Source organism: Oreochromis niloticus, linkage group LG17, assembly GCF_001858045.2.
Source record: "Oreochromis niloticus isolate F11D_XX linkage group LG17, O_niloticus_UMD_NMBU, whole genome shotgun sequence".
Lineage (NCBI taxonomy): Eukaryota > Metazoa > Chordata > Actinopteri > Cichliformes > Cichlidae > Oreochromis > Oreochromis niloticus.
This window is the reverse complement of record NC_031981.2, coordinates 14,655,896-14,675,516: the sequence shown is the minus strand read 5'-3', so window position 1 is coordinate 14,675,516 and position 19,621 is coordinate 14,655,896. Positions and strand designations below refer to the sequence as shown.

Sequence of the window (19,621 nt, the reverse complement as noted above, 5' to 3'; positions counted from 1 at the left end):
TTGAAACAGCTTCTTTGTCGTCTGTGGCCTTTCAAGCACTTTTCAGCTTAAGTTTGAAGTTTAGAGAATTGATGCTGGGCTGCTACTTACAAAGAATGCAATCTGCAGTAGGTAAGTCTAAGCCTTTGCTGCAACAACGGTCCATTTATTTCTTGTTAGATCTTTATATATTGTATATTTCATTGAATTATAGAGCTGATTTTGTGTTCTCAAATGTGTTTTTCATTCCTTCTGTCAGTTAGTGGACTTTGTGCCAGTGTTGATGAGTAGAAACGTACATTAATCAGCTGAGAGAAGTTTCTCTCAGTAGGCTCAGTGCTCGAACCTGAGCCTGAGCCCTCGAGTGGGCTGCATTCAAAGGTGACATGATAGATGAAGCCCTGTGCAGTACACTATCCGGTAAGACAGAACTTTAATTTTTGGTGACTACAAAAGGCTCAGGGCACTAAAAATGATTCAGTTCACCTTGTTTGCTTTTCAAAAGGTGGAAAAATGAAAGAAGGGGGGGCGGAGGGGTAAGAAACAAGGTCCTGGTGAATCCCTGCGGTGTTTGAGGGCTGTGTGGTTTGCCACCTTCTTCTTAAGACCAAATTGGAAAAAGTAGAATAAAAAATGCACGAGCTTGTGAGCGTGAAACCTAACTTCAAAAAGTTTTGGAGAGACTGCATGTGGTAAGGTAATGTAAGATAAAAGAATACTTTTGGAAGGAAGAAGGCGAGAGAAAGAGGAAAGAGAAAGAGAGAGAGATTATGGAGCATAATGGTGGCAGAAAATATGGGAAGATGCCAGGATACCTCCTGCTGGTAGTAAGAGGCCCTCCACCTGTGACTGCAGGATGAATGTGGTGGCATGACTAGCAGTCGTAAACATTTTTCCACTCGCTTCAGGGCTTCATAATAAGAGCTCCTACCTGAAAATTCTACACTGGCTTGACATTTCCTTCCACTGATAAGAAGCATTGGTTTTATATTGCATATACACACACACACACACACGTTCACACATTCTCCCAACTTGTCCCTAGGAGTAAGTGCTTCATTGCAGGCTGCTGACAAAGAGGTTATAGACTACACTCAGCGGAGCCAGACAAAAGAAAGCGAGCAAAGAGACAATCCTCCTAAGTTCAGCATTTATCATCACGCTGCACAGTAACAAAAACAGCACTGCAGTGTGGGCGCATTTGTGTAAAGTATGTGAGGCACTGAGGCCATAATACCACATGAACACATTAAAGGAAGACTATGTAAGTAATGCTGAATTATAGCCAGTAATCACAAGTAGCAGCTAGCAAAGACATTAAAATGCTTTTGAACTAACGGTAAAGAAAAGTGTTTAAGTCTGCAAACTAACTTTCACTGTTTCATAAGGTTTATTCGCTAAAAGAGAAGGTAAATAACTATCATTGGAAATGCATGAATCTGTTCCCTTGAATTGATTTGGGAGTAAAATGATTTAGCTGCAAGGACGTCTTATCAGCAAAAAACATGAGTAATCAGGGAATCAAAGAGATATAAACATTTATTATCAACAGTTAGTTTAGACAATCTACAACCCCAATTCAAAAAAAAGTTGGGAAGTTGTGCAAAATCTAAAATAAAAGCTGAACACATTGATTTGCATCTCTCAAATGCTCATATTTTATTCACAATAAAACAAAGAAAACATGTCACATTTTTAAACTGAGAAAATGTAGAATTTTAATAATAAATTTGGTTATTTTGAATGCCTCACATGTTGGTTACTTGGCACTAAAAAGAAAAAGCTAAAGAAATATTTTGCAGCTGATTATATTAATTGGCAACATGACTGGGTACAAAAGGAGGATCTTAGAGGCAGAGGTTCACCAATCAGCAAAAAACTGCATCTACAAATTTAGAAAAATGTTGCTCAAGAGAAAATTGTGAAGAGTTTGAATATCTCATAATATACAGTACATCATTTCATCAAAAGACTCAAGATTCAGAGACTCTAGAGAAATCTGTGTCCAAAGGCAAGACAGAAAATCAATGTTGGATGCCTGTTTTCATCTGTCCCTCAGTGGCACTGCATTATTCTGCATGATTTTATTGCAACACGGGCTCAGGACTACTTCCAGAAATCACTGTCTGTGAGGACAGTTCACCATGCCATCCACAAATGCAGGTTAAATGTCTGCCATGCAAAGAAGAAGCCATGTGAGAGAATGATCCAAAAACGTCACCATCTTCTCTGAGCCAAAGCTCATTTAGAGGGGATGGAGGCAAAGTGGAAAACTGTTCCATGGTCAGACAAATCAAAATTTAACATTCTTTCTGGAAAACATGGACAGCACTAAAGAGGAAAGGGACCATTTAGCTCGTTATCTGCGCTCAGTTCAAAACCCTACGTCTAGCAGCTTGCACATCTGGAAAGGCACCATCAGTGTGGTACACTATAGTGCCAAAAGTATTCACTCAGCCGTCCAAATCATTGAATTCAGGTGAATCACTTCCACAGATGTATAAAATCAAGCAGCTAGTCATGCAGACTGCTTCTACAAACATTTGTGAACGAATGGGTCGCTCTCCGGAGTTCAGAGAATTCCAACAAGTCATGAAATTTCCTCACCATTAAATATTCCACAGTAAACCTTTACTGGTAGGGGGTTTCTCCACAGCAGTAAACATTGCCCTGTCCCCAATTTTTTTGCGCCATCAGATTCAAATAGTGCAATTTCTTTTTAACACTCTATCGCTAAGTGTATCTCATTTTTTTTAGCTTTTTGTGAGGTTTTTTGAGACCTTTACATCATTAGTGGGATTTTTCTTTCCCGAAAAAAAATAATTCATGTAAATTAATAAATTGATGTAGCAGATGTAGCAAAAATATACAAATGTGTATATAAAATGATATTTCTTTTTTTTTTTTAAGTTTTTCAGAAGGTTCAATAAAAAAATTACATTTTCTGGCAGTTATTTTGTGGTTCAGGCTTTACAGGGTTAAACTGTTCAAACATTTGATTTGTCAGTTTTATAGTTTGGATAAAATATGCCTTTAGGAGATATTTACTTTATATTTATATTTTCTGTGCTTTGTGGGTATCTCGTTTCCAGTGACTCCATTATTTTACTACTTGTGTATTTTTACCCTCAGACTTTAGTGCTATCTTGCTGTTTGCCAGATTTTAGTGTTTGAGAACCATTGTCAGAATTGACAGTCAAAAGAATAAAAGTAAGAGCCAAGTTTTAATAAAAATCAAACTATCCTTAACAGAGAATCAATTTGTCTTCTACTTGTTATTGAAGCCAGGCACTGTTTTTGTTCCTGTAAACATTCTGTGGACGTTTTAATAGAAAAGCTTTTCATTAGAAGAGTGCTGGAATGCATGACTGAGTCCTTTGATCTCCTTTATTTGTCTGCGTGTGTGTGTGTGTGTGTGTGTGTGTGTGTGTGTGTGTGTGCATGCATATGGAAAATAACTGAAAGGGTTATACCTCTGAATATGAGTGTAAAGTAAGTAACATAATTTGTATGTACTTTATATACAGGTGTGTAGGACTTAGCAAAGGTCTAGTTAAAAAAACAAAAACACTAACTCTAAGAAATGTTGCTGTGTTCACAGAAGGTATTCCCGTGGGCTGTCAACCTGCTCACAGCACTGCTGTATCACTCACAACCCTCTGTGTGTGTGTGTGTGTGTGTGTGTGTGTGTGTGTGTGTGTGTGTGTGTGTGTGCAGGAAAAAGTAGTGCATCTTATGAAACTTTAATCGTTTGTTTGGAGGAGATGGGGGCATGGGTACAGAGAGGCATATGGCACGTGCACTCCTTAGCGTTGGTGCAATAGTGCTGTCTGCAACAGAGGAGCAGTATGCACTCAATCGAGTCTGCTAACTAGGTCAAGGGGTGATTTTTAACACACTGAACAGAGTGACCATAGATTGTATCATATCTTTGGTGAATCCCTGTTTATGTGTCTTTGTCACAAGCTGCAGTCGTGCCTACAACAAGCTGCAAAGTCCAGGAGAGCCTGAGGTGCTTTAGTTCTCCCTCTGGTTGCCTCCCTTTCTGATTAGGAAGCATTTTCTCTGCTGTTATCTCTGCTCTCATCCTGATTAACTTTGCATTGTCACTAATCAAAGCTGGTCTGAATCTAAGCCGAGCAGGACCGGAACACACTGTCCCCGAGCTCCACGCTAGATTCAGCTTAGATTCTATTTCAGTACGAGCTTCTAACAGTGAGTACCCAAGTTGGTTTTGAATGATTACAATATTATGCTAAAATTCTGCGGTCTACATGTGGGAATATGTTTTAAATGCTAATTGCTCATATCCTGGAAAGCAAAGGGGGGAACTCCTTCTAGGCATTTTTTTAAGAGATGTGTTCTGCCAGTGAGCTGTGGGTATAGAAAAGACGAGACAGGGCAAAACTTTAAAAGTCCTGTCCGGTATGACTGATAACTGTCAGAGCTGGAAGGAAGATCAGCTTTGATCACTGCAGCGTGTTCTGCAGCACATCCCACGTATAGAAAGAGGCCAAGGTGGCAGAAACATCTGTGCACTCTGTTCAAAAGTTATACACCACTTTGTGTAAAAAAGTAAAGCTCTCAGTCTGACCAGGTAGTCAATGCCAGCTGTTACAACAACTATTTTAGGCATTGCCAAAATCTTGTTTTGACATTTATGGATCATTTATCAATTGCAGAAGATTAATCACAAAGGGGATTTTCAGATTTTTCTTTCCTGTGAGGTTACATTTATTGTTTTGAGTGATATTCCCCAACATGTATTGCATGGATTTCCTCCCGTTATGAAAAGTTATACAAATTATACACTGACTTTTCATTTAGAAGTGTTAGATGAAGGTTTTGGTTTGTCAGTGCAACGAGGTCCTCCAAATCGTAGCGTTTCAATTTAATTTTGCTCGTTAACTCATAATGTTCTCATTTAATTAGGTTTTTCTGTGGTAAATCCATCTAATGTTGTTCTGTGGAGGGTTTAGTGGGCATGACTCACATCTGTTGTTTTGGCCTCTGTGGCAGTTTGAGGGTTCAGGTGATTTGTTTTTTTAAAAAATGGAGATAAATTTTAGGTTCAGTTGAAATTAGCTTCCTGCAAATATCATCCCAGAATACATATCATGAAATATGTTTGCATATATTTTATGTGCTGTTAACTCGTAGTCTGCGTTTTATGTATAGACTGTATATAAAAGATGAACAACGCTACAGTGACTTACACCACCTGGTTCGTGAACTTACATTTTGATGCTTTGACTTTATCTTAATGGTCTTGATGGAGCCATTTGCCACCCTGAGATGATGGAGTGCTTAATTATCATGCAAGCTTGGCTATCCAGGTTCATCCGTAGACTGTAAAGGTTCATCACACAGACATAGAAATCTGGTAATTAGATTAAGTAACGGACTAATAAAATGCTGGAATCTCCTTCACTTAAACTGGGCTGTAAATTAACACATATTACCACAAAGCTCCAGTACACCATAATAATAATGAAGCATGTTATATAAAAATTTAAAACAGGAAGGGAAATACAGGAATATTATCTATGTAGACCAAAGGTATTTCATTATACCTGACTTAAACATGCTTCTGTCTTTTACACAGGCATACAGGCTCTGTTATAGGCACTGAGGCAGGTATTTCTTGGGCCCTTGCCTGCTTTCATACTGGACGGGCCACAGGGCTAACACATAGAAAAAAGCAACCATTCACACTCAAATTCACACCTACGGGCGGTTTAAAATCATCCATTAGCTTAACCCCATGCATATCTTTGGACTCTGAGGGGAAGTGGAAGTATCACTGGAGTAGTAGAGCAAAGTCCTGCAGACCTGGGGAGAACATGCAAACTCCATACAGAGAGACTGCTGCAAGGCAACAGTGCTAACCACCGCACCACTGTGCTGCCCTATCATACAGCAACAATCAATAATATCAATAGCATCATTCCCACGTTTGATTAGCACCATGGACAGCAACTGCAGTTAGAGGTTGGGGGAATGGACACATTTCAAGCTTACCAGGCTACATTAACAGAAAGACAACTGTAATGTCTGCAAGCATGGAAGAAAACAGAGAAGCCCATTAACAACAGGTCCTCAGACTGACGAGCTAATCCATTTATAGAATTCATGATTCAACAATCATTTCTAATGGAGCGGCTTCTACATATATCACACATATATATATTACAGTATGAAGGCAGCAAGTATATGCCTGCCATGTAATCCAGAGATGCTCGTTGGATATTTATGGCAACCGGGCCTCCCCCTACCTTCTGAGCCCTTGGGAAAGTTACACCTTTATGGCACATTTACCCTCCCTGCATTGGTCCCTTCGCACGCTGATGATGACATCATCAAGCAGCCACAATCATTTAAGCTCGCCAGTATGGCGCTATTGTCCATTTGTAATCTTCTCCAGCACTGCTGCAGAAATCTACCTCCATGAGTTCCATGTCATCTGGGAATACATGTGCTTCCATATGCACGTGTCATATAAATGTCAGTCACAGGGTTTGAATCAATTGTTGTGCCAGCCTCAAGTGGCCACTCATGGAACTGCAGTTTTTTATTAGCTCTGTGCTGGCTGCATTGCTAACACCAGGAGTTTGCTCTTTAATTAATTAATTTAATTTTTTTTAATTAATATGTCATTTAGATCCTTATCACAAGTGTTGTATTGATTGATATGACATTTACAATGTCTGTGATGTACTGTTTATTACTGGGAGCTTAAGCCAGTCCCTAACTCGTAACATTTGGAGGTGAAATGAGAGTAAAACTTCACTAACATGTTCCAGCTGATGCTGTTGAGATATAATGCCCTGACAGTTTGTGCTCATTCTAGTTTTATTCTGTTAATTTATGGAAAATGTTCCCATATTTTTTAAAGTATATTTACAGCTTGGTGAAGATGCAGGACATAAATATTTTACAGATTTAAATTCAGCCACTAGATCTAACAGTGTTTGGTGCAGTTTTACAACTTTTTTCTGAAAGAAGTTTGCATGTGATGCACAGATTTAAAGATGCAGTAGCCTTTTTAAATCAATCAATGTGACAAGTTGCAAAGGAAACGTAGCTAGATTTTAATCTTGTGTCTTATTGCCATAAGTTTTTTTTATAAAAGATGAAATTTCCAAAATATAGATGAGAAATAATCCTTCTAGTTATCATGCTAATGTACCATCAAATTACTGACGATTACCAAACAGTAAAATGGCACTGTAAACTTAATCTGCCACGAACATTTTTTCATGCAACATCAACATGCTGATGCAAGTTCACTGAATAAACAAGTCCTTCATTACCGCTTCTGTTCTTTTTTTGTTGTTGTTGTTGTTTTAACAGAGCTTCCGTACGGCTGGGAGAAAATCGATGACCCCATTTATGGCAGCTACTATGTCGAGTAAGTTCAGTACATCTTTAATACATAATGACTTGCTTTTGATTTTCAGCATAGCCCACTGGTGTCGCATTAATCATATTTATTAGGAGCAAACTGGCGATGTAGCCAGAAAACAGTTACTCTTAATGTCTGCTTGCTGACGGCTCACTGTTTGTTTGCAAGTTTATGTGCTTATCTGTAGCCCTGATCATGCATCTGAATGCTACAGAGGAACCGCTGCAGTGGCCTGTCCTCTGTATTGAACTGCACGTCCCCTCTCTGTTTCAGGGGTGCCTCTTTTTTTCTTTTTTTTTGTGGCTGGATGCTTTCCACTCTGGGGCACTGGGATGCTGCTCTATTTTTAGACTGGCAGGGGGAATTCATTTGGCTTGACTTTGCTTTAAAAAACCTGCAGAGTGACACTTGAATACACTCTGCCTTATATACTGCGCATCCCTCTCGAGATGCTCTTTTTTGTCTCCCTTTGTCATCATGTAAATATCATTAAAGAAGCTGCAAGACCTTGAAATTATATAACTACATAAAAATAAAGTTAAGCTGTTTTGTAATTAGGACTGTGATACTGGGGTGTTCATTAAAAGATAAGGAGAGGAGAGAATGTTGCTGTGTGTGTGTGTGTGTGTGTGTGTGTGTGTGTGTGTGTGTGTGTGTGTGTGTGTGTGTGTGTGTGCAGTCTTAAATATGGAGAGAAGTATCTAATGATGACTAATTATTTCACACTGGCAAATTACAGCATTTGTAGTCAGTGACTATCTCCCCCCTGTACATACTAAATTAAGATCAACGTGGGACATTAAAGGAAATCGCTGTTCCATGTGCAGGGTTACTCCCAGCCACTGATTCACATAATTCTGGTTACAAGACGAGTTGAATTACGGAAGAAATCAATCGTTTGTTCTTTTTTACTCAGCAGAACTGTTCTGCGGCTGTTACATAATCTGGGGACTGGCCATTCAATTAATCATCATAGCTATAGCTGCTGTAGTGCTACGTTTGTTAGGTCTAATCTTTTCCAAGAAGGGGCTGAGATAGGTGTGCTGGTGTAGTGTGAAATCTAAAATCTCCTCTCTCTTTTTTTTTCTGGTGTTATCATCTCAGTCATATAAATAGAAGGACCCAGTTTGAGAACCCAGTCCTGGAGGCTAAAAGGAGACTCCAGCAGCAGCAGCAGATGCAAAGCCAGGGCCTGTCCTCACTGCCCCTTCCCACCATCTACAGAGGTAAGAACGGCTTTTGGCTTTATGGGAAATTATTAGTAGGGTATATATATCCATTTATTAAGTACCTGTGTATTAAGAGATTAATATTGCACTATAATTAAGGAACATTTATAAAGATATCTGCTAAAAAAAAACATTCAAAAATGTTTTTGTGTTTATTATTGTGCTTCAGAAAGCCTCTCAGGAGCTTTAATTATAAAAGCAGATGCAGGAAAATTCTTTTAATACCTTCAATTATACATGCAAATGCTGGGAAAGTGCTTTAATGAATGCGATTCATTCTAATTGTCAAACTAAAGATAAACAACGTGAAATAAAATAAACTGAGTATTTGAGCCCTAATTCTCCTAAGTCCACTTGCATGTTAATTTTTGGAGTCGTTTGCAGGTGTTGTTCAAAGCATCTTTAACAACAAAGTTCTTGGGTTGAGTTTTTAAGTTGATTCTGTTAATGTAATCCCAGACTAAGTCCACCATGTTCAGATCAGGGCTTGGTGAAAGCCAGATCCCCTCTTAGAGCACCCCTTGGAGACTGGAGCAGACTTTTCAGGCAATATATAAAGCTAATATATAAACAGTAATTTATCTAATCAGAAAAATCTTTGTGTAAATTTAAATATAACTGACAATGACAGGCTTAAAACACCTGGCAGTAAGTGAAAATTAATGTGTGCTGGACACATAACATACATAAAACCCAGGGTCTGAAATCCTCTGCATACGTGTCTCTTTCCAGTGGCCAGGAGGGGGCGACTCCTCCTGGTTGCATAACCAGTCTAATATATAAAAGTCTAGAAGGAATTGACCCTACTTTTAATTTAATTTATGAACTCAGTAAACAAATTTTTTGATGAGTTTATAGTCTCGATGGATATATTTAAGTGTTGTTAAAAACAATGTGGAGTTTAATTTGTGAATTATCCTCCCAAATAGATAAATATAGATAATAATAAAGCAGATTATGTTATAGTATACACTGACCTTAAGACTGATCTTATGTATCACGGCCTGTATCAGAAAACTAAGATGTTAATTTCCCAGATATGAATTTCTAGGCTTGAAAATGAAGCAGGGTGGCAACATAACAAGGTGCTAAGCTCCTCATCCTTGAATATTATGTCCAACAGCACTGCAATCACTAACACTTTCAAACAACATAAAATGATTTGAATAGATGTAGCAAACTATTTACGCACTGATGCAATTTTATATAGCCGTGGCCTTAGAGATACACACAAAATCATATAATCAGGAAAGCTGCATGTACGAGTCAAAAGCTGTTTGAAAGAAAAAACATGCATGTTACCAAAAAATAAATACTATTCATATAAAGGATCTTGATTTTTTCCCCAAGGGCTTTACTCATAAAGATTATTTTTATGGTGATTGACGGTAGGATATATCAGTCAGTTCACACCTATGCCTCATTAAAGCAGTGGGTGGAATGCATTTTGGTCAGACTAATAATACTTATTGGCCATATAAATAGACGTCTTCCTAAGAGAACATGTGGGTTTCAGGGTGATTCACTGTTTTGTTTAATGACTGGTTACCTGATTTTACTCTCTATCAGTTTGTTACAGTAGGATGTGTACTGCTAGAAAAAACTGTCTGGACCCGAGAAGTGGAGGTTTGTTTCTGTAGTAATGTTGTTAGTCGCGACTCTGAGTGAAGAGCCTGTTTCTTTTGTTCAGTCCAGTGAGGCTCTTTTTCCTCCTCTCTACCCACCTCTGCCTCCTCCTTCCTTCTCCTCCTTCTTTTCCCTTCAAACTTTGACGCCAGTGGAGGATGCCAGCCCCTGTGCCACCCTCCCCAGATCCCCCACGTCCAGGTCGGCCCGGTGCCCGAGCGCTGCCACAGCCTCAGCGACCTCTCCCGCTCGCCAGCTCTGGGCCGCAGGACTGCTTCGTATACCAAATCCTCCTCCGCCGATGTCTCCCCGCTCCGGCGTGTTCTGACTCGGCGGATGAATATGTGCCCCGATCACAAGCAGAAACAGCACCCCCTTCACACATCCGCCTGCGCTGTAGTGCTAGAGCAGCCAGTCTGTAGCCCCTACTCCCTGTGGCACTTTGTCAGTAAGTAGGCCAAGAAAGATGCACAGGAGGCTGACTCTTGTTCTCGCGGCTGCCTTCGCTTGTTTGACGCACTGTAAGCATGGTAACTCGCAGGCAAGCTTGTTCCCTTGAGGTAGTTAAAATATTTGTGCAACGACCATGCCCTGTCACCTGCCCTATCACCTGGGAAGAGCAGGTACAGAGGGGCATCGCTTAGTCTGGACCAGTGACTGCTTATAAAGGATGCAAAGTTGCACGCTAGCCATGTCTCTTTTCCGAGTCAAAAACATGGGGGACTTGGTTAAGTGTGACTAAGCTTGTTGGCAGAGATCCTCTCATTCCGACTCCAGGCGCTCCTCCATCAGAAAATTTCCCAGCTCTTCCTCCTTCAGAAATCTCCCAGTTCTTCCCTAACCTCCCCGAGCATCTTCTCCTGGAACTGATCCCTGATTGGCAGCATGGCATTTGCTGAATTTTGCTGCTTTCTTTGCAAATTTGGGATGGAACTGAAGAACTGCACCACTGTGGCTGTCTGCACCTCTTCTGCCCACTGTGTCCCAGCATGGGAGGCGAGGACAGTTTAGTGTATTTGGGGTGTGCCAAGAGGGACTTGGATTGCATTGGTGCCCTGCACGGGAGGCAAAACATTTGAACCACACCTGCATCTTTCAACACCGCCTTTGTCCGAGTTTGCTGTTTTGCTACTGTGGTCATACCCTTCCAGTTTTCCTGTGGCTACACCCGTATCTTACTGAATAAGCTTTACCCTTGCCCCCCACCCTGTGAGCGCTGCCCCTGCACCAGCTTTTAGGGCCTTTTAGTGATTGCAATAAAACCTATAGGGAAAGACGTTTTACTTAATTTGCTTGTTTTTATCCTTTTGTAGAGAAGCCGCTGTTCACGCGGGACCCCACCCAGCTGAAAGGCAGTTTCTTATCCACATCACTCCAAAAGAGCAACATGGGCTTTGGCTTCACTATCATTGGAGGGGATGAACCCGATGAATTCCTCCAGGTCAAAAGCGTTATCCCCGATGGGCCTGCCGCAGCAGATGGAAAGATGGCTACAGGTAAGCTTCAGGCATGACTGACACACAAACTGAGAGAGAGGCTATTTTCACTGAATCACTTTTCTTTACCTGTAGCTAACCAGGAGCTCTCTTGAGGCAGTGTTAAGTACGTAATCCATAGCCATATTCACACACAGATACCAAACGATGATCTCTGCTCAATAAACTAGAAGCTGAAGGTCACGTAGATAAGTTATCCTTGCAAATTTAAAATAATGGCATTTCTCATGGCTGGCATGCATTTGCACACGATCGCGCTCACAGATTGTTGCACAGAAGAGCAATTATATGTGGCCTTTCTGCTTGCAGTATCTATTCTATATATCAGCATGCAGCGAAAGAAATGAGGTCAGCCTTTCTTTCAGAGTGCAGCCTAAACAAAGTCAAATAAAAGCTCATTAAAGCAGCACACAGTATAGTATCTATTTCACAGCAGTGCTTACCTGAGCTCCCCTTGAGTTTTTTTGTTGTATAGAACTTTCTGCTTGTAATGATATTTCAAAGGGAACGCAACTAATTGCATGCCAGCTTCAAAAACCTGACATTATGAATGACATAGAATTATACTGCCAGTAAAAGGAGCTCTATCCCAGACGGCTGCAGTTTTTGCTTCTTGCATGTCAGTCCATTCATATTCTTCCACTTATTTGATTCAGGGTCACAAGACAGACTGAAGCCCATCCCAGCTGTCACAGGGCGAGAGGCAGGGTATGCCACAGATAGGTCACCAGGCTATTGCGGGGCTAGCAGAGAGGGACATACAACCATTCAAACTCACATTCACACCCGATGCTTTATATCCATTTACACTGTTTTGGTTTGAGTTTTATAGATAGAGATATGTATGCCTGTCATTAAATATAATATTATGACCCGGTTACTCGGGCAGCACAGTGGTTAGCATTGCTTCCCCTGAGTTAGACTCTCTGGCCAGGGCTTTCTGTGTGGAGTTTGCATGTTCTGCCCATGTTTGCATGAGTTCTCTCCAGGTACTCTGGCTTCCTCCCAAAGAGATGCAGTTAGTGGGGTTTGGCTAATTTGTGATTATAAATTACCCTTAGCTGTGAATGTGAGTGCAAATGGTTACTGTCTGGTGGACACCACTACTCGCCCTATGGTAGCTGGGATAGGCTCCAGCCCCACTCACAAGGACCCTGATAAGGACAAGTGGAAGAGAAGGACCCAGTTACTCAAAAAAAACAACAACCCAAAAACGTGCGTACCTTTTAAGTAAGGGCAGTTTTACTCCTAGAACTAATCAAATGCAAATACAAAACAACCTGCCCCTCCCGTTCAGCACATGAAAATCCACATCCTCAAAAAAGTGTTCACCTGCAGACAGAGGACAAGTGGACCAATGGCAGTGTTCAAGTTCACGCAAGCCCCCTCCCTTAAATTACAAAATAAATAAATAGAAAACTGCATGGTTCACAACAAACCACTAATCCAGTTGACTTTCCATTAGATCCACATCCCCTACAGACTTCCAAATAGGGTCCCCAAATCTTTTCAGACATCCTTTGTTTGTCCTTCAGTGTTTATGTTATTCATTCAAGTCTAAAGCTATTGTATTTTAAAAAGAAACTGAGGTTTAATAATTGTGTTGTAATTCTGTTTTCTGGTTCCAAGCCAAGTGGGGTTTTTTTGTATTTTGTATTATTTACTTTTTTCCAGAATAACTCGGGTACTTTTACTCAAAACCATCCAAGTACGCCTTCCTCCACTTGTTCACGCAGAAATATGTGGAGCTTCCTCTTCAAGAGGAAATGGCACTGGGTCCACAGTCAAACACACTTACAAGTATTACCCATTTGCATATATTCTTGGCTGGTGCAGCTTGCCAGGCTTGCATTGTCTTAGCTCTCTGTGTGGACATATGCACATGCCCGTGCACCAACTGCAGTTTTGTTCTTTCATTAATCATGAAAGGGACTTTATAAGCCCCACAACTTTGGGTTGTGGCCACAGGGGGGTCGCACTGCAGCACGCACACACACACACACACACACACAGAGGCAAACCATCTGTACTGAAAGGTCAAGGGACTAGAAGTAGCCAGCTTGTCATGCTCTCAGTATGCAGTGATGTGTCTGTCTCTATACTCTGGAGCAAATGCAGAGCTTATAGTGGTCATTTATCACACATAAAGCAAGCTGGTCAAGGTGTTTCCTCTGTAGTAATGCTCCTTTCCAAAACACCAATGTTTTAACGTATTTCTTCAGAACACTGGCTCATAATTGTCCTGTTTTCTTTCTTTCTTTCTTTCTTTCTTTCTTTCTTTTTTTTTTTTACAAATGCGTTGGTGCAGCAGCCCAGAATAGATCCCTTGGTGACTAATAAAGCTTGTCCTGATAGTTCTGCATATAAAGCATTTGGGTTTTGTGTCTTCTCGTCCAATCCTCCTGCTTTGTTTTACAATTCCCATTTCTTTTTTATGTATTCTTTCCCCCAAAATAACTAAAATATCCCTCCCACTTCTCTACTACTGTATCACACATCTTTTCTTCACCACTTCCTCTCGTCAGCTCATACCCTTCTGTACTCTCCCACCCGTTCCCCCAACTTTGCCTCCACAGACTTTGTGTCCTACTTCTTCAGGAACAGTGCTAGCTTGCTAACTCAGAGCTTACACGGAGGAAGCCCAGGCCGGCAGAGGTGTGAAATTCCCAATTTCAGATAACTGATTCCTGCCGGTTTTTCCTTATGACACCTCCTGGCTATCTCCATCTACTGTGTGATTGCGCAGCTATAAAAACATATGTATGATAGTTACATATAGTATATTTATATATCTAGATATGTATTAACTATAAGACTAAATGTACTGTAGATCATTTTTCCATTGAATTACTTGATGTGTAGAGAAAATAATTCTTTTTAGCCATATTTTTTTTAATGTAAAATAAAGCTAAGAGGCTTGGTTTGAATGTAGGAGGCAGAAAGTGTTTAATGTGAAATGAAGTGGGTCTGTAGGTGGAGGACAACCCTTGTTTTACACTGTGTGGCCTATTTGGATAAGACTGCCATATTTGCGTAGTTGTTTTTTATTCAAGAAAAAAAGGTTTATGAAAAACAGGAGACAAAGACAGCAATGAAAAAAAATCTTAACTAATCAGTAAGTTACAAAAGGTTTAACAACCTATTGGCCAAAATCTTGCTACAGTGATAGATCATTAGAAACACCTTGCTAGTACCAGGTTGGACCCCCATTTTGGCCTTTAGAGCTGCATTAGTTCTTCATGGCATTCATCAAGAGATTTTGGATCATGTTGACAGGATAGCGTCACACAATTGCTGCAGATTTTTCAGCTGCACATCAAGATGAGAATATCCTGTTCCACCACTTCCCAAAGGTGCTCTATTGGATTGAGACTGTGGAGGAAATTGGGAAATTGGGCTCATCAGACCTGAAACCTTTTTGTTCATTTGTATAATTTTGGTGAGTCCATGCGAATTATAGCCTCGCTTCCCTGTTTTCAGCTGATAGGAGAGGCACCAGATGTGGTCTTCTGCTGATGTGTCCCATCTGCCTGTTTATGACCTGTTATATGTTCAGGGATGCTCTTTTGCTTACCTTGGTTGTAACAAGTGGATCCCAGCTGATCAGCAATTTCTACGCTTGTTTGAATTTCCCTCGCTCATCTTGACCATGTTTACATGACTAAATGCACTGAGTTGTTGCATTGTGATTGGTTGATCAGATATGTGAATTAATGAGCAGTTAACCAGGTGTACCTTTATTATCATTAAAGGCATTCAGTCTTGTTCTCAAAATGGCCATAGTGCACTGAGAATCACGTGTCACCTTACACTGTACAGAAATTATAACTTTAAGCTTAGAATTAGGCTTTTCTCATGTTAAAAAACTATTTTAGTAAGATCGTCAACCAGTCTCATTTGTCTGTCTCACGAGTGAGTCATTGCTCGTTATAGTATCATAGGCATACCTGAAATAGAGCTAATCAAAGTGTATCGGCGCAAACCTTTAGCACATAGACACGACCGATCCCTCTGGTCGCCCGGCTGAAATGATAGCCTGCCTACCTCAAATATAGGCTTCCTGCCTGCTGCTGTTCAGGTAAATCAATGCCTATGTCGCTTTTTCAAGAAATAATATTTCTGTCCTGCAGTTTCATCCTGATTTTGTGTTATATCTGTTTACAATTAATTTCAATGCATTTATGCATGAAAAAGTAAGAAAAAAGGGAAAGTGCACTACCTCCATAAGATGTTTGATTTCTTTTTGTTTGTTTCAGCTTTTTTTGTTTGTTTTTAACATTTAGCCTGACGCACACAAACACACACAGACACTCAGACGACCACAGTCTGTACCACAGCCCACCCTGCTGAGAGTCTTAACTGCTCTGTTATCGTGGCCTCATCTTCTCAGCAGGGCCACAGAGAACTGTCGTTATGTTGACAGACTCTTGAGCACACCATTAGATGGAGATGAATATGTCATAACGAATGTGCAAGGATGGGACAATGAAGATGAAGCAGCTGGGAGCGTGGGCCTTGGTCCCACTGAGCGTGGTGTGTACAGATAAGGTCAATGTGATGTGGACTGTTTAAGGGACCTGCAGGAGCTTTTGTAATGGACCGAGAGAACGAGGGCAGTTTTAATTAGTGTGGGCTGCTGTCTGAGCTCTCATTCTTGATGATTCAATTTTTTCCTGTTTTTCCACTCTCGTGCTCGTGGCCATGTTTGTTTATTTGTCCTTGTTTCACCGAAATGGCAAAAATACATCATTTTCTTTGGATCCCCATGAATAATTTGTTTTATCTGCTGATATTTTGACACTTTTCCCATGGATTTAATTTGTTCTGCTCATGGTGATGGAAAATTGCTCTTTTAGTAAAATGACAGTAGGCTCTTGATGTGTTTAATTAAATAGCAAAAAAGAACAAAAAATGAGTTTTGCTCCCTGAAAATGTTAAGTAAATAAATGTTCTTGTCTTTCATTTTTAATGAATGGACATTCCTCTTCAAGGATATAGCTATTCAGTAATAATAATTACTGAATAATAATTCAAATTAAATATACGGAGGTTAAGTTGTGACAGAATATTTGGTTTCAAAGGTTCATTGGTTTCAGACAGATTTACACAGTGCAACTGCATCTCATTTCACATTTCCTTTTGCTAAGTTGTACTTATTTCAATACAGTAGCTAGCTTTTTTTTTTTTTTACATTTTTGTTAGCTTATTTTAAAACTGAAGCTTTGCATCTTGGCTTTTTTTGTCTCATAAACAGTCATTTCTAATTTATACTTTTATAACAACAGTATACCAGTTTTCTGTTTGTCTGTGTGTGTGCAAAACATGGCACACATCTTAAGTGGCTAAAGGTTCTTATCTATATCAGATATTATAATGTAATCATGTTACCTAGCAACCACCAAGCAATGAGCTAAAATGACAGTTTTTTAAAAATTATTAATTTATGTACCGACAACACCTTATGGACGCAAACTGAAGTTTTTAATTTCTCAGTAACATTTGATTTATATTCACAAAAACTTATTTGTACAAAATGTATAGTAACATCATCACATTGCCTAGCAACCACCTAGCAGTGAGCTAAAATTACCTTCTTCTTTTTTTAACTTATGCACGTACAACACTTTATCACCTTATAAAAACACAAACAGGCCAATCAAGCTGTAGCATGAACTTTTTCTACAGTAGTTAAAAAAATACATGCGCCACTTTTGGTTTTTCGTTATTTCCCAAGGGCTCACCACAGTTGGTGGACATACATATTTGATTTGGCATAGATTTTACCCCACATGCCCTTCTGATACATCCCTCCTAATTATCCAGGCCTGGGATGGGCACTAGGAGTACACAGGCTGTGTCTGTCTCCCAATTCAGTGTCAAACTATGCTAACCGCTACTCCATGAAGCCACAAGTAGTTGATGAGTTGATCAAATAAAGCAGGTAAAAATTATTTGTAGAGCTATTTTTGCTTTGTTATCGTGCCAGCTGTATCGACCTATGATTAGTGCTCACCTGTGCTTTGTGTAACTGTTTTTCTGAGTATATGAGAGAGTGCACTCGCTGTTTTTGAGAATCATTGAGTGTTTTTCATCATTTTAAAGTATAATGAGCCAAAAAGGTTTGGGGACACAGATTCAGAGTAACAGGGGATCTATTGGCGGAGTTGTTGAGTCGCTCTTATGCAATTTGTAATAAACAAAATGAATGTCACTTCTGTATGGATAGAAGGAAGGCGGTAGAATTTGGCACACATGTGTCAATTTGAAATCTATCTTTTAGAAATAAAGATTCCTGGTAAAACATGTGATTATATCACCTACCTGCCTGTGTCTGTTGATGGTTTATCTGCGTTTCATCTCTGGTTATAAAGAATGAGATACGTGTGCGCTGTGAGGGCGCCATGAGGTCACAGCACCATCATTTGTTTTCTGCCAGTGTGCTCAACTATTGATTCTGACACTGATGCTCAAGGCAAATGTCGGCTACGTTTACCCGGATTAATTAAAAAGTCCCTCACGTCACATTGCCCAGAGGTGTGAGCTGGCTCTGTCAATACCAGCAGAGCGTTTAAACTCGAAAAGCTTTTGAGACACGGTTTACAAAGATAGACAGCGTTTCGGTGATATCTTAACTTCCACGTGTGCTGTCACTCAGAGGGGTTAGCTGCTCGGTTGCAGTTCCACAGCCAATCCAGAAAATCAATAAAAATCACCTTGTTTTTGTAAAAAAAAAAAAAAAAAGTGTCATTGACCCAGCCATTAGTGCCATTATAGTCTCTGTTCACGTTTTATGAGAATTGGGCAGGGTGGTTAGCAAGGTGAGAGCCAATCACTAAAGCACATGCTTTGCTTATTAATCACAAAAGATCGCTGTTTTTTCACGCCTTCTCTTTACAATGCACACTGACAGTGTCACCCTGCCCTCTCTCCAAAGAGCGTGACAATTATGCCTGCAATTAGAATGTAATTGTTTTCATTATCAACCCAGGTAATGCTGTTTGTCAGACTTTAATGTGGATTGTGCTTCTTAGTCCCACTTGCCCGGAGTTTTAAAAAAGCTGCATGGTTCCTCCACAGTGGAGCAGAAAACACTATATTTAGTAGTCTGGTTGAGAAAAAGATAAGCCTGGATGTTGAGTGCTTTTGTGTGGGAACATTTAATTGTTGGCTTGGTTTTTATCTACAGCGCAGTACACTGCAGCAAGCAAATAAAACCACTTGGGACCATAAAAGGCAAACATTTTAGCCACTTGTCATATGCACTATTTTATACTTAAAAGGCAACTGAGACATTATCGGTGGTAATGTTTATCTATAGAAATGGTTTATAGCTGCAAGCCATCTGAGGAGAGACAGCGCAGATGTAGCGTACAGCTGAGAATGTGAATAGCTGTAGAGATGAAGTCTTGATATTAAATCCAGGCCAGCTGCTCTTCCACATATTTGATATTCTACATTATAATGATTTCTGGAGTGGCACGGTGATGGGGTCTGTGTAGAGCGTGCCTGCTTGATTCCAAACTTCCTCTCCGAGTAAAGGATAACAGGTGATGCTAAACTGGCTCTAGGTGTAAATTATCTGGTTACCTGTCCATCCAGGGTGTAGCCTTCCTTTCTCTTTTTTACAGCTGGGATAGGCTCAAGCCCTTCTGTGATGATTGCTTTTCCCATGTGTATATTATTAGCCCACAATATTTCACTATTGTAGCTGTCATTTTTCCTGCTTACCTCTTTTTGGTATCATGTTATAGTGATTTTCTCCACTATGCTAAGCTGTTTCTGTTCTGTTAAATCACCACTGCCTTTGTAGAAGTGTGATAGATTGTTAGCATTGTTAGGACAGTCTATAGTCCCTGTACACTGGCTACAATTAGCTGATGTCAGTA

The 19,621-nt window shown here is 40.1% G+C and overlaps 1 protein-coding gene across 8 annotated transcripts in view; it reads left to right on the top strand.

Annotated features, from left to right (window-relative positions):
* magi2a (membrane associated guanylate kinase, WW and PDZ domain containing 2a) overlaps window positions 1-19,621 on the top strand; it is a 272,345-nt gene that overhangs the window by 199,794 nt on the left and 52,930 nt on the right. For all 8 annotated transcript variants that reach the window (XM_005456660.4, XM_013275625.3, XM_005456659.4 and 5 more), the window contains exons 7-9: window positions 7,333-7,390; window positions 8,489-8,610; window positions 11,553-11,735. In XM_005456660.4, coding sequence (XP_005456717.1) covers window positions 7,333-7,390; window positions 8,489-8,610; window positions 11,553-11,735 — 363 coding nt within the window. The remainder of the gene's footprint in view (window positions 1-7,332; window positions 7,391-8,488; window positions 8,611-11,552; window positions 11,736-19,621) is intronic.